The sequence below is a fragment of the Danio aesculapii genome, chromosome 12, assembly GCF_903798145.1.
Source record: "Danio aesculapii chromosome 12, fDanAes4.1, whole genome shotgun sequence".
In the NCBI taxonomy this organism is placed as follows: domain Eukaryota; kingdom Metazoa; phylum Chordata; class Actinopteri; order Cypriniformes; family Danionidae; genus Danio; species Danio aesculapii.
Window position 1 is genome coordinate 5,304,588 of NC_079446.1, and position 16,033 is coordinate 5,320,620.

A 16,033-nucleotide genomic window follows, 5' to 3' on the forward strand; every position below is an offset into this window, starting at 1 on the left:
AAATTTTAAAACTGCTTTTATTCTAGCCAAAATAAAACAAATACGACTTTCTCCAGAAGAAAAAATATTATCAGACATACTGTGAAAATTTCCTTGCTCTGTTAATCATCATTTGGGAAACATTTAAATGAGGGCTAATAATTCTGACTTCAACTGTAAGTGTGCGTAATGGATAATTGAGCTAAATCAATAGGCCTTTGGAGAAAAGCAGCGCTTTATCTGAGACAAAGTAGTTGTTGACGGTTTTATTTGTTTGTCAAATACAGGGATAGTCCATGTACAGAAGAACCGGGAGATTTTTGTTGTCAAGAGCTGTACAATATTTACACAAAGGCTTTACTTTTGAAAGAAGCACAGTATTAGATTGTTCCAAAATAATACTCAGAATACAGACAAAAGACAAACAAATAAAAACAAATTTCCTTTTTAAATAGTACTAATACATAATCCCTCCCTAATGGGAACCAGACGCTTTGCTCTCACTTTCACTTCCACGTAATTTTTTTTTCTCCTGTAGAATGCACTGCAATAATAGTAATACCGCTTGCGTAGCTTGAAATAGTTTGTTCTACTCTGCCTTTCTTTTCTCTTTTCCGTAACAGATAAAAACAGATAATACATTTCTCATCGTGTCTCCAACCACCTCACCTTTAAAGAGCAAAAAGGAAGACAGCTCAGAATGTGGCATCCATTTATAGCATTATTTGAACCGTTACGAAGCATTACTGGGTTTGTATTGTGTGCGAACTCCTGTTAAAAACGTCTTTATAAATAATAAAAATGTATTACTTTAGCTCACACTTGTTTCACGCGTGTAGGCTTAAGCGTTGAATGTCATCACACATGTCTTTGCACGCATCTTCCCACGTCAGCATTTCCGGTCCGCACTCAATTATAAAACAGAACCTTCACTCGCTCTCGCTCTCGATTCAGAAAAAAAGCCAGAATAAAACTGCTTAAAAAATTACTGGTGTAAAATTCAGTAACAGACTTCTCCTCTGCTAGTGTCGACTCCTCCTGTCAGTAATTTCCCACAATGAATCCGTCAGTCCGTTCAGAAGTATAAAGACTCCACACAGTATAATCCTCCATGGCTCTGTGTACCATTTGCTTCGGGCCCATTTCAGGCCATCTCAGTTTTGGTCACGTCCGTGTGCAGGGATGAACAGCCTCGGAGACGTTCGTAAGAAGTTAATAATCTCATCATCGCCGGTGCTGTATGAGAGCCGTTTAAAAGAAAACGTTTCTGTAAATCCCAGGAGGAGGACAGGGGAGCTAGGCCACAATAAATCCAAGCGCTTCGCAGATTGAGGCCGTCTCCGTTCCTCAACGCTCCCGTTCCCTTGTTTTTGGGTCTGTCCTACACTTTGGTGCTGAGGGCCATCAGCTCCAGGAAGGAGTTGAAGAGCGTCTCCAGCCAGTTCTGATTGGCCATGCACTGCTGAACCACTTCCTCCTGTCCTGGATCTTCTGATGCCTGCTCTATAGTGTTCGTCTGAAAGAAAACAGAGGCTTTCGTTAGCTGTTTTCATCCAAAGATGCCAATTAAACGTACGCCAGGGTTTCTGCAGGTTTCACAAAGTCAAATTTAAGACTTTTAAAGACTATTATAAATTAAATTTCAGACTTATACAGGACATTTTTTAAATATCATACACTAACCGGCCACTTTATTAGGTACACTTAAAATTTCTAATCAGCCGATCACATGGCAGCAACTCAATGCATTTAGGCATGGTCAAGATGATCTGCTGCAGTTCAAACCGAGCATCAGAATGGGGAAGAAAGGTGATTTAAGTGACTTTGAATGCGCCATGGTTGTTGGTACCAGACGGGCTGGTCTGAGTATTTCAGAAACTGCTGATCTACTAGGATTTTCACACACAACCATCTATAGGGTTTACAGAAAATAGTCCTAAAAAGAGAAAATACCCAGTGAGCGGCAGTTCTGTGGGCGCAAATGCCTTTTTGCCAGAGGTCAGAAGAGAATGGCCAGACTGGTTCAAGCTGATAGAAAGGCAACAGTAACTCAAATAAGCACTCGTTACAACCGACGTCTGCAGAAGAGCATCTCTGAATGCACAACACATCTAACCTTAAGGCGGATGGACTACAGCAGCAGAAGACCACACCGGGTGCCACTCAAGAGCAAGAAACTGAGGCTACAATTGGCACAGGCTCACCAAAATTGAAAACCGTTGCCTGGTCTGATGAGTCTCGATTTCTGCTGCCACATTCGGATGGTCGAGTCAGAATTTGGCATCAACAACATGAAAGCATGGATCCATCCTGCCTTGTATTAACGGTTCAGGCTGGTGGTGGTGTAATGGTGTGAGGGATATTTTCTTGGCACACTTTGGGCCCATTAGTACCAATTGAGCATCGTGTCAACGCCACAGCCTAACTGAGTATTGTTGCTGACCATGTCCATCCCTTTATGACCACAGTGTACCCATCTTCTGATGGCTACTTCCAGCAGGATAATACACCATATCATAAATTGCGAATCATCTCAAGACTGGTTTCTTGAACATGACAATGAGTTCACTGTACTCAAACGGCCTCCACAGTTACCAGATCTCAATCCAATAGAGCACCTTTGGGATAGATAAGGACCAAAATCTCTGAGGTATATTTTCTTGTTGAATCTTTGCCATGAAGGATTAAGGAAGTTCTGAAGGCAAAAGGGGGTCTAATCCAGTACTAGTAAGGTGTACCTAATAAAGTGGCCGGTGAGTGTATTTTTTTTTTTCAGTATATTTATTATCTGTTTTTTGTCCTGTCTCTGTAATCCTGTTGCACTGTAGAAGCTTTGTCACGAAAACAAATTCCTCGTATGTGTGAACATACATGGCAATAAAGCTCTTTCTGATTCTGATTATGTTATTAACAAAGTGTCAAAACAAGCAACCCTAGTTGTATGCATACACATTTTCAACATAATTTATCTTAATCTATGATAAGCTAAATGTACGCACAACAGTCTGTCCAGGTCAGTGTCCTCATCATATATAAACTATAAATAAACAAAGAACCTTTTAACAAACATTATTGTAAAGACAATAATAAAACCACATTGGTAAATAGAGTTATAAATAGAGTTTTGTTAAAAGTTCTATTGAAATGGATTGCTGGTGACCGGATTAGGTAGCTTTAAATGGATATAGGAAAATTGAGACCTGTTTACAATTATTTAAGACCTACAATACAAAATTTTTGTGAATTTAAGACTTTTAAGGCCTTTAGTTTTCTGAAATGCAAGACATTTTGAGAGAAAACAGATTCTTTAAATTTATGTGCATCATGGTGTTCCCATTAAGCATGCAGGGATCATGCAGGTTGTTGAAGTATGTGTTTGTCTACAGCTGTAGTTCAGTTCTTACCTCTTTCTTACAGTGTAAGAAGGTGTGATATTTATAGTGATGCAGTGAATGGTAGAGACTGTAGATTCGACATGTTTCTGTTGACAGCTTGAGGTCCTGGAGGAGACAGAGGTGGAAAAGTGTTAGCATTTGAAAAAGTCTCAGTGTTGTTCCTATTAAATATTAGAGCTGTCATGGTTATCGATATCATATTCAATGAATTTTCAGTTTGCAGTTTCACATGATTCTTCAAAAATCACTCTAAAGGCTGGTTTATACTTCTGCATTGAGCGATTGCCATGACCCAGTGCATTTATAGTTCTGTGTGCTGTTTGTGTTGCTCTGCGATAACACTTCCGAAATGCTAGCTGGCTGTATGTTTTTTATGTTCCCCTGTGACGAGTTTTTTCGCAGGTGGTTAGTTTTTTTCTGAAAGTAGCTACAACTCGCTCATTCAGAGGCGGGAGCTGGTGGACGTGCAACAACTTTAATCATAAGGTAAACACAAAACAACAGTTTCCATCAGGAGCTCCTTCTCTGGACTTGACACTTGTGGCCCATTTCCACTGAGTGGTACGGTATGGTTCGGTGCGCTTCTATTGCCGTTTCCACTGTCAAAAGGTACCACACCACTTTTTGGGCACCCTTTGTACGACAAATGGGTACCAAAAGGTGGAGCTAGATGCGCAGCTGAACGCTATTGGTTTACAGAGAAGCGTCACTCGCTCCACCAGGCTCATAGCTCTTAGCACCGCCCACTCTCGGCACAGCTTCCAAGCCGACCAATCATAGAGCTTGCTCTAAGCGTTGTTACATTTTCTGAGAGGTATGCGTCAGTGTCAGTGCCTGGACCATAAGCGTGCGCTTGACGCAGAAGCATAAATCAGCCTTAATATGCTGATATTCAAGAAATTAGCAGACAGCTTCAAATAATTTATTAGCAATACAGTGTTAGGTTTCGTGTTGACCTGTGGTTTGGGAACACTCTTTTTAATGCGGTTCAGAGTTTTGCGGTTGTAGCATTCTCCTCCCAGCCTGACCCTCACCATCCCCGAGTCCAGAGGTTCCGCTGCTATCTGAGGGAACGTGTGAAGAGTCTCCTGTGGAGCAGAAGCAGGAGCAGACATTCAGAAACAGAGCTTTCTACAGGCTTCATACAATGTCTTTTAAGTGACAAAATAGTAAATAACACCAGCTGTAAAAGTGTTTTCTCCGCTGTTGTACAGTATACCTTACTGAAATGGCTTAATAAATAAAAAGGCAAGATTTACATACAGTCAAGGTCAGAATTATGAGCCCCCTGTATATTTTCCCCAATTTCTGTAATAGTTTCAAAACTAATTTCTAAATGCTGAATTCTTTTGTCTTTGCCATGATGACAGTAAATAATATTTTACTAGATATTTTTCAAGATACTAGTATTCAGCTTAAAGTGACATTTAAAGGCTTATCTAGGTTAATTACGTCATTGTAAGTCATTGTATAATGGGTTTGTTCTGCAGGCAATCATAAAAAATACTGCTCAAGGAGGCTAATAATATTGACCTTAAAATGGTTTTAAAAAATAAAAATAAAAATTAAATTCTAGCCAAAATAAAACAAATAAGACTTTCTCCAGAAGAAAAAATATTATAGGAAATACTGCGAAAATGTCCTTGCTCTGTTAAACATCATTTGGGAAATATTTGAAAGAGAGAAATATAAATAATTATTCTCTTTATTCTCCATTTCCACCTGGGGATACTCTTCCCGAGGCCCTCAGACTATGCAGAGTCACTGATTCGATCCAAGACCAACGACGAGACGATCCCAAGGTTTCCATATCCTGGACCAGGCCGTATCCTGAGCAGCTACTGTGGTGGTCATGGAAGAGTGGAGAACATGAGACTGATTCCTGTGACGCTCCAGAGACAGACAAGTCTTCGCTGAGGCCAGAGACTGCAGCTCTGCACAAGACCTTTGGCCAGCGGAGAAATTAAAATGGTCGTGCCCAACTGAGTCTGGTTTCTCTCAAGGTTTTTTTCTTCACTTTCGCCAATTAGTGAAGTTTTTTTTCCCTCTCTGCTGTCACCGCTGTCGCCACTGGCTTGCATGGTTTGGGATCTGTAGAGCTGTGCATCGATAGATTTGCTCTTCAGTGTTTGGACTCTCAGTAGTGATTATTAAACCACACTGAACTGAGCTAAACTGAACTGAACTTAAACACTACAAACTGAACTACACTGTTCCTATTTACTGTGACCTTTTATGTGAAGCTGCTTTGACACAATCTACATTGTAAAAGCGCTATACAAATAAAGGTCAATTGAATTGAGTAATTCTGACTTCAACTGTAGGCATAGATAAATGTATAACAAAAATAAAATAAAATTAATAAATAGATGAATAAAAAAAAAGAAGCATGCTTAAGAGGTTTACATTATAAGTGAATTAAAATTCTGTCATCAAAAGTGACCAGACTACAATCAGAAAACATTCTGTCAATCAATTTGGTGGCCGGGGAAAACCACACTTCTACAGAATTTCCGTTTACAGCGTTTACAACCGGTAATTTGTGCTCCGAAAATGGGTTTCAATAGCGTTTTGAGTGGATTGCGGAGTATTTTTGTGGCACACGACTTTCAAAGGTGTCTGTTAAAGCCGTTATAATCTGTCAGATGTTGTTCAAGCGCGAGAGAAAAACGTTCTCATAGTTCACGTGTCTGCCGTCAGGAATGCAGTGTGTGTTCCCGGCCTGTCAGCTGTTAGCTCAGCGGCTCTTCAAAACACACACACACGCAAAACTTCACTGCGATTCCTGGCAGATTGCGATTAACCAGATTACTGGCATGAAATTTAACAGGTATGTAAGTCACGCAATTTACAAAAATGACCAATAAAAGTCTGTGACTGATACTCGGCTGGCTGATTTGCATGTTCATTCTAATCGCGAGCCGTTTATGTTTCATTTAGCGTGTTGTATTTACCACGGTTTGTATTTAACTGTTATTTTATTTTCACTTTGTCACAGTAATTAAATCAGTGTGTTAGTGGGACAGCACAGGCTACGTGTTGTGTCAAACATTGTGGTGAACAACATTTGTTTGGGCTGGTTATATATTTTGAAAGAAAGAGAAAATGTTGACTTAGCGATGACGAAGCTTCATTTAACGTTAAACAGCAGAAGATGCCGTCTGACAACGAGGGGAAATGCCTCACAGCAGTTGTTTTCCATCCTATTAGATCACATTTTTTAAATAATCAGTCCAGGAGGTGGCGCTGATCGACAACAGTCTTAGTTCAAAGATGATAAAAGCAGGTAAAATAGATTAAAACTATCATTTCAACGCTGTCCAAATGTGACTGTTTATACGCAAAAGCTGCCGACCGGAAGTTCTTAGCATTCTCTTCGCGTGTACACGCAAAGCATAATGGGTAATTTTGCATTCTAAAAAAAAGGTCTATATCATGTTGCGGTGGGCCTCAAAATCACTGGGATTTGGGTCCTATTTTAACATCAGGAAATTTTTAAAAAGAGACTTGTTGTGTTTATGACTCCAGAATGACTGTGGTCACACTATACCTACACACAGCTCTGTCCAAACAGCTTACAAAAGATGATTTTCATCATAGGTGCCCTTTATTCATTCATTCATTTTCTTTTCAGCTTAGTCCCTTTATTTATAATATATGTTTTATATATTTATAACATATGTTTTACGCAGCGGATGCCCTTCCAGCTGCGACCCATCTCTGGGAAACATCCATACACACTCACACTCATACACTACGGACAATTTAGTCTACCCAATTCACCTGTACCACATGTCTTTGGACTGTGGGGGAAACCGGAGAACCTGGAGGAAACCCACGCGAACGCAGGGAGAACATGCAAACTCCACACAGAAACGCCAACTGACCCAGCTGAGGCTCGAACCAGCAACCTTCTTGCCGTGAGGCGACAGCACTACCTACTGCGCCACTGCGATATGAAATTCTAGTACTTTCAAGCATGGCAACCCTGTCTGGGTGAGTAAATTAAGGGGAAATGTTTGTTTTCTGGTGAACTATCCCTTTAAGCAACACATTATATGAATTCCTTAAACACTGGTGCTTGTGAACATCCTTGATATTTATAAAGTGGTGATTGTTGCTAAGGCACAAGCAGAGAGTAAAGCAGCAGCTGAAGAAAAGAATCAAGCGGGCACTTATAAAAGTCTGCATTACCTGGTGCTGGGAGTTCATGTTGACTCTTTTCAACAGCTTCCTCTTCTGCTCGCTCAGAAGGCTGTCGATCTTGCGCATTGGAGGAAGATATAACTCATCTGAAACGGGCGATAAAAGAAGGAGAAGGGTGAAGTTTGGCTCATGTTCGATGATGGCAGCAGCAAGCGATGATATTGGCATTACCTTCTGTGTCCTCCAGAGCCTGAATCATGTCCGGGTCGAGTGCCGTACTGACCAACATCTCCACGTAGCTGCGGTACATCTCGCGCATCGCTCGCGTGTTCAGGCCAGCCTTTACTGACACTGCTGGACACACACACACAGGAAAAAACACATTCACATCAGCACTGCACACTGCATGCTTTTATATGTAACAGGGTAGGGGTGTCAAAATGAATTGTTTTTTGGTGCACCGCAATGCAGACACGGACGATTCAGTATCGGTTCAGAAATAGATCATAACTGGTTATTACTTACTGACGTCATGATCTCATATGCGCTGTGTCGTGGTAGCTTACTTTGGCAAGGGAGGTCAATAAAACATTCCAACAACTTCAAAAACAGACAACTTGTGCTTGAATGCTTTAAGGCTGGTTTATACCTGACCCGTTCGCTTGAGTGTGAGCGGCGGCTGTGACGCCATCGCTGTAATTGCGGTGGTTTGCTTTGGGTGCGTGCGACATGATTTCGGCTGGTGGAGCGACATGATTTCTTTTGAGACTCGAGTGAACAGTTCGCCTGGACAGACATCTTTAAAATCCGTCCATTCGTGATCATAGAGAGAACAGATGGCCAATAATTCTTGGCTTGAAATTGAACGTTTTGGTTAAAAAGTTTAGAAAAACATGAAGGATAAGTTTGTTAAAACCAAATGGAGAGGCCATGGCAAAAGTGCAGACCCAGGTGGTTTTAATACTACAAAATATGTTTTTCCACCATTCATATGTTTATCACTGATATATGATATATATTCATTCATTTTCTTTTTCGGCTTAGTCCCTTTATTAATCTGGGGTCACCACAGCGGAATGAACCGCCAACTTATCCAGCATATGTTTTACACAGCGGATGCCCTTCCAGCTGTAACCTCTGGGAAATATATATATATATATATATATATATATATATATATATATATATATATATATATATATATATATATATATATATATATATATATATAACAATTATGAATTTCTAAACTAATTTCGAGAGGATCATGTGCTGATGATTGCTTGCGACTGGTCCCACATTATTAAATTTATGATTCACCAATCAGATGATTCCTAAGCCACTATAAATACCCAGTTATAGTTCCATATAACAGCCATCTTTGTTTTGAAGAATCCCCCTTCCACCACTACTTCTCCTCCTTTCCTAGATGGGTGGCATGGTGGCTCAGTGATTAGAACTGTTGCCTCACAGCAAGAACATCACCAGTTCTAGTTCTAGTTCTCCCCGTGCTCATGTGGGTCTCCAACAGTCCAAAAACATGCAGCTCAAGTTAACTGACTAATCCAAATCAGCACCATAGACGTGCACCTAGTAAGTAGTTATCTTTTAAGTTCAATCACTATCTGTTCATTAGCTACTTCAGCAGGGGAGTTCTCGAGATCTACCTGAGCTCAAACTCCCCTCTCGCCTTGCAAACAGGAGGGAGCCCCGGGCTTGAGGATCTTATGAGCTCAGGGCTCTCTCCCTGGACAGTATGCCAAACACGCTTTATAATCAACCATCAGCTAAGTGTGAACTCTTGAAAACAAAACTAAAATGAAGTAACTTATTTCTTTGGTAACTGGAAAAGAATATTTGAAACCTATCGGTTTACAATATACTGATGCCCTGTTTTTAGGCTTTATTGGTGATAAAAGCATATAAGTAGAGGACACAAATTTGCCAGACAGTAATGTGTGAACTGTGGAGTGGGCTGAATAAAAAAGTCAGTATTTTTTAGTAAGTGTACTTTTTTGCTTTTATTCTTTCCATAATAAAATATATTTGTAGAGTAACCCATGTTCTGTTGTCATTAATATTTAATAAACTTTAATAGGCAGAACTGTCCGAGATATGAACAAAAGCAAGTGATGCATCAAAGTTTGATTTAAAGGGCACCTATGGTAAAAAATCTACTTTTCAAGCTGTTTGGACAGACATGCATGTATGGTGTATAGACCGTCATATTGGGGTGATATAAGCACACTCAGTGCTTTTTTTCAATTTAACAACATAAAAAACGGTGGACCAATTGGAGCTGTTTTCAAATCGACCGCTACCTGATGTAGGAGAGCGGTCCCCCCGCCCACCAATATTGATCGACAGGCGCGTCATCATATCCTCAGTTTGTTAAATCACGTCCACCATTTTCAGCGTGAGTCGAATCGATATCACTTAAGGAACACGCTAGCTCTATTTTTAGATGCAAGGCTCATTGGGCTCAACACAAGATCAATATTCTCCACATTATGGCTCTAATCGAAATTATTGGTTGTATCTTTAGGTAGGTTTGCAAACATGTGTACTTCTCATTGAGTCTACCTTATACTTCAGCCGTTTGCATTTCTCGCGATCCCAGAAGCTCCCTGTGATCTTAACTAGCATGCGTTTTAGAATACTAAACATCGGTTTTTATCAGGGTACACTCAAGTCGACGGCTGGGCGCTGCGGACCGCTGCAGAAACCTATGTTTAGAATTCAAAAATGCGTGGCGGGACGATTCGGGACACTTCATGTCTCTGTCGCGCCACAGAAAGTGTCTGGTGTGCCGTGTCGCGGCTTCAAGCGGCGCATCCGGTGCCTCAGCAAAAGTTAATTCAGTGTGCGTGGTTATTAGTTTCTGTGTACAAGCTCGGCACTTGAAACTAGCACACAGTTGGCTGTAAAACTGTACAAAGACACAAATGATTTTGTACTCTCTGCTTGGTCTGTGTCAGAGTCGTACATGTACGACTGAATGGTGATCCTCTCTCCTCTCCGTCTGCCTGTCAGACTCTGTTGCAAACGCAGAGCGGGTGAGCTCATAGCCCCACCCCCTTGTTACGTTGGGCGGGAAGCCGAAACTAATTTACATGTGAAGCAAGACACCCATAAATCAGCGAACTGTGGACACGCCCCCAACATGACACTTTTTAACACATTATAATAAAAAAATCTGAATTGTGTTTTAAACTGAACCTAAACTGGCACACTCAGAAGAACCATAATATTAATATTAAATCATAAAAAAGAGGTAAAATATGTGCCCTTTAAAAAAATCTTGAATGGTTATAAAAATCTTTAAAATATTATTTATAAATAATAAAAATTATTCGTTTAAAAATATTAAATGATAATAATGATATGACGTAGTTCCAGAAACTTCCTACTGTTTATCTGTCTGACTTTACAATGGGTTTCTTTTGACCGCTCCTTGTCATCATAACGGCGAACGTGTCAAGTGAAAAAGCCTCGTCCATTTCATGAGGTGCATGCGCACTCAGCGGAGGTCCGCGACACAGCGCCAGGCGAAAGTATACATCAGCCTTTAGACTCTCCTGTGCCTGAATGCTTACAGTCACAGGCCTTGAAAACACAGAGATAATAAACTTTCACTCTATTTTGGTTAAACTCTTCAGTGAATCCACAAACCTGATGTGTTCTGAACGGCGGCTCCTGCTCAACTATAATCCCAACATATAAAATCAACATTGCACACCCTGTGATGTGACAATTGCAGACGTGCACATTGTGATATTGATGCAGAAAACAGCCCTACATGCTGCATGCCATGCTGACTCATCTACTCACTTTCATCCTCACTTGCTGAAGAGTCTGACTCTGATGATGAGGGCACTTCCTTAACCACTTCCTGCGCTTCTTGGGCGGAGGTTCTGCCTTCACTTTTGCTGGCTGAGGTTTAGCAGAGCGCTCGCTCTTCTTCTCCTGTGCGCTGCTCTTCTTCTCCTCCTTCAACTTCCCTCGTTCGCTCACCACTGCCCGTTTCTCAGGCTTCTGAGGCGGCGGAGGAAGAGGAGGAGCCAGAGCTTTCTTCTCCTTCTTTTCTTCCTTCTCCTTCTTTTCTTCCTTCTCCTTCTTTTCCTCCTTCTCCTTTTTGTCCTCCTTCTCCTTCTTGTCCTCCTTCTCCCTGGTCCTGAGCACCTTCTCTTTGTCCCGCTGCTCTCTCAGCCGAATGTTGTTCCTCTCTCTGGTTTCCCGCGGCTCTCTAATCTTCTCTCTGTCTTTCTCAGCCTTCTCTAAGGGAATCTGGTTGTTGGGAGGTGGAGTTAATTTCGGGACCGGTTGAGACTGTCTTCTGTAAATCAAAGAACAAACAACAAGACTAAGCTGTCATTCAAGATCTATAAAATAAAGCAATCAAAAAGAAGAGAAATCAGTTTATGGGTTTTTGTTGTTTCTAAGATATGAGCTGTGTCCGAAATCGCATATTTCCATACTATATAGTACGCTAAAAACAGTGTGCGAGCCGAGTAGCATGTTTGAACTCATAGAATTATGAGAAATGGCTGGAAATTAGCCTGGAAGTGGCCAAAACCCCTCAAAAACCAGCCTGGTTGACCAGCTAAAACCAGCCAACCAGCCTAGGCTGGTTTAAGCTGTTTTTTTTCAGTAGGGTGGTCATGCATAAAATATAATACACAAATTAAAAGTAGTAGGCAAGCAAGCAAGCAAGCACACAAGTCATGGTTATGATTAAAAGCAATAAGGCCAAAATAAAAGCGAATATCAGTGCTTTATGCTTTTCTGCAGAGGTCAGATACAAAATAATAATTAAAAGTGAAACAATAGTGTACAGTTTTCATTGCATAAATAATCCAATAAAGTAAATCTTTATCAATTTCTTGTGCTTGAATGCTTTAGACTTTCCTGTGCCTGAATGCTTACAGTCACAGGCCTTGAAAACAGAGCTAGTAAACCTTCACTCTATATGGTTAAACTCTTCAGTGAATCCACTATAGTCATTGATGTGACAGAACAGAAAGGTAGGTAAAGGGGTCTTAGTACCTCAGGTTGAGACTAGGTCTGTGCCAGGGCTTTCGGGAACACACCCTCACATAGTCTTTTTTGTTTATGTTTTCCAGAAACTTCACATAGAGCCGCTGGTAGCGCTTTTTAGCATCTCCAAAGTAACCCAGATACTAGGAGGGAGAAAATTGTAGAAGAAGAGAACAAAGGAGGAAACATAAAGGGACATAAGTTAAATCACAGAATTATCCAACCAATCATCATCCATTCACTCTCCTTCATGTCATTCCAAACCTTTAGGAAATTTGTCTTCAAACCACAATTGAAAGATATTTTTAATAAAAAAATGTGAGATATTTTCGGTGTATATATTTAAAGTCAACTCACAAAAAACAAAACGAGATAAAAGTATTTAATCTGTTTATTGTGTAAAGCAATTTTGTCCTTTAGAGGGCTTGGATTAACCAGCCTAATTTATATTAATATGTTTTTATCCTAAACAAACATCCTAAACAAAGTTCTGGGTAAAGAGACTTTCATTAAAAAGATTTATGTGCATGTCACGAGGATTAACAAATTTCTTATGGGTTCAGAACTTCAGAATTTGAGTAAATTATTTTAATTTTATGGTTAAAAGATCCTTTTATGCACTGATAAACATATAATTCAATATGCATAGTTCACTTTTACATTTTTGAATGATTCTCACTGTTACAATTAATAGTGCTCTGAATATTTGCATGATGATAACACAAACTAACAGTAACCTAAACAGAGTTATTTTAAAACCAAGTACTAATCAATAAAAACACTGATGTTTCCCATTGTAAACTGCATTATTGAATGACCACATAACCACATAGTCAAAATTAGTCAAAATTACTGATACATGGTTTACTGCTTTTGTAAAAATTATAAACGGATCATGACTCACATTGCTAGTTGCACAAAACTGTCTTTGGCCATCCTTAATCTCAGGGGAAAACTTCTGCAGCAGAGCTTTCTGTACACGCCAAATGGGAGGGGGTTCTCGTCCGGTCCGAAGGGCCATCTAGAGAGAAAGGACATGAACTTAACACTTGGTACCCAACCAAGCAATTTTGTGTTTAAGGGTGCTTTCACATCTGTGGTTCATTTCATTTGGTCCGTACCAAGGGCAATAAATGATACTAATTGTAGCATTTCTCTGCCGGTTTTGGGTCTTTTTCACACCACACTGATTGCTTTGGTCCGAACCAGTTGAAAAGAACCAAAATGAGGTCACGTGACAAAATCCACATCACTCCTAGGCCAGATGTTATTAAACATATTTCCTAAACTGCTTTTCGATTGGTCAGAATTCACGTGAAAATGACAATGGAACTCCTGCAAGTAAACAAACCGGCAGACACAAAATGTCACTTTTGACTATGGAGCGACGACTGCATTTACTGATTGTATCCCTGCTCATAGTCTACTATATAGTTTGTGTACATCACTTTAGACAAACTATACATTTCAAGAATGAAGTGTGGCTGCAGCTGGAAAACAATGTTTTAATGCATTGCAAACGGCGAAGGTGCATCGCACGTCACTTCAGGAGGAGGCGTTAATTAATTTAGCTAAACTTCGACATGGTCATCTTCCTCTCTTTTTCCCCTCTCTCTCTCTCTGTTTAAAATTGTTGGTAAAGCGCTGTCAACAAATTATTTTGCTCCACATTCCATAATGCACAGCGCATCAGCCTACGGCAGCTGGATTAGTCAAAAAAGGCGCAGTACTTTTTGCGGTCTGTTTTAGTTCCGATAATATTCTCACCACAAACGAACCGCTCCAGGGTTCAGTTGAAAGCATACCGAGACCACTTCTTCAAGGTCTTTTTTGGTACGCTTTTTTGGTCCGCTTTCTGTTGCGCACTCTAGTACGATTGCTACATTCACACTTGCCCAAACGAACCACAGCAATTGAGCTAAATAAGGCAGGTGTGAAAGAACCCTCATAGACATCTAGGGTGCTTTTACACATGTGGATCTATTCTTTTGCTCCGAAACTGGTATTAAAATTGTTACAATGTTGCTCTTTGTTCTTGGTGCGGTTCGCTTTCACATGGCAAAGTTTCTAAATGGACCAAAATAGCTAAAGCAAGTCACGTGCGAGTAAACTCTCCTCACATTGGTCAGAGTTCCATGGTTCATTTTTCAGAGTCTCGTTCAGCCGTCATGCGTCCATATTTTAATTTATGACGATGAGCAATAAGACATAAGCGAAAAGCTGCACTTTCATTTTGAATGGTGACACCCACAGACATCGTCAGTTCATCACCAAGTATAAATTAGAGGTAAGACTTTCCCATACATAGCCTTGGCTGGAATTCTTCATTAAACGCTTTACATTATAGAGAGAAATAACAGATAAACCAAGACTGCAGTTTGGTCAATTTTCCTAACAGATAAACAACTCCCGTTAATAGTTGGCATGCTTTCACTTTCGTATTTGACATGAAACGCACATTTACCGGTAGGAATGATGACATCCCACCCTGCTCATAATTCTCTCTTCACATAGCCAAATATGCCTATTACATATCCATAATACACTGTGGTGAAGCCTGGTACGTTAGTTCGTTGGATCGTATTGCTTTCTCACTACAATTAATCTGCTCCAGAGTTCGTTTCAATCAAGCCGAGACCACCTCATTCCGGCGATCTCGGACTGATTGTTTAGGCATGGGTCCGAGCACAATTGCTGGTTTCACATATGCCAAATTAACTGTCTCTGTTTCTCTGATGCAGTGGTGTTGCTTTATTAAATACATGGTCATATTTGGTGATGCTGATATTTGGTCAAAAGGTGATGCTAATAGTTAAACATGGCAGTTCGTTCATGCTTTAGGTTGCTAAAAGAATCATTTGCTCATTTGTTTTTCTGGCTTAACCTTTGTTTTATTTCGCGTTTTACTCTAGCGTATGTCTGTTTCTGAAAGTATCGTCAGAAGCACTTCAATACTCATGCGCACGTTATAATCATCAGCTCAAGCAATTCATTATTTCCAAAATAGACGCGCGGCGAGCTATCTGGAGAAAGTGAAACAGCTCACGCTTTTAGACGGGCTCGTAAAACAGGACACAGCAAATTTTGTTCTTCTTGGCTTTGTGGCTGTACATCAAGACGACGACAAAGTTTGTTTGAGCTCGGGTTGACCATGGCTTGTTAGTATGGATATATTATTAAGGTGTAATGTCTCGGCTGTGTTTTTAAAAATAGCGGATCCTTTGTTTTCATTCTTCTGCTTGTGTATGCATTGGTGACATATCTCTGTAAACCAATAGCATTCAGTTGCGCATCTAGCTCCGCCTTTTGATACACTTTTGTCTTGCTAGGTACCTTTTCAAAAGGGTACCTAAAAAGTGGTACGGTACGGTTCGCTTTTTGGTACCCTTTGACAGTGGAAACGGCCATAAAAGCAAACCGAACCGTACCACTCAGTGGAAATGGGGCATTAATTGTATTAATATCAGAGTATTGGT

General features: G+C 40.3%; 1 protein-coding gene across 1 annotated transcript in view; it reads right to left on the bottom strand.

The window, feature by feature from the left end:
• Nucleotides 1-230: 230 nt before the first annotated feature.
• Nucleotides 231-16,033, bottom strand: part of prr12a (proline rich 12a) — a 32,264-nt gene continuing 16,461 nt past the window's right edge. The window contains 9 exon segments of the mRNA XM_056469644.1: nucleotides 231-1,495; nucleotides 3,384-3,479; nucleotides 4,331-4,462; nucleotides 7,569-7,666; nucleotides 7,752-7,874; nucleotides 11,352-11,405; nucleotides 11,408-11,856; nucleotides 12,567-12,700; nucleotides 13,462-13,578. Of these exon segments, the coding sequence (XP_056325619.1) occupies nucleotides 1,361-1,495; nucleotides 3,384-3,479; nucleotides 4,331-4,462; nucleotides 7,569-7,666; nucleotides 7,752-7,874; nucleotides 11,352-11,405; nucleotides 11,408-11,856; nucleotides 12,567-12,700; nucleotides 13,462-13,578 (1,338 nt within the window). The 3' untranslated portion in view covers nucleotides 231-1,360.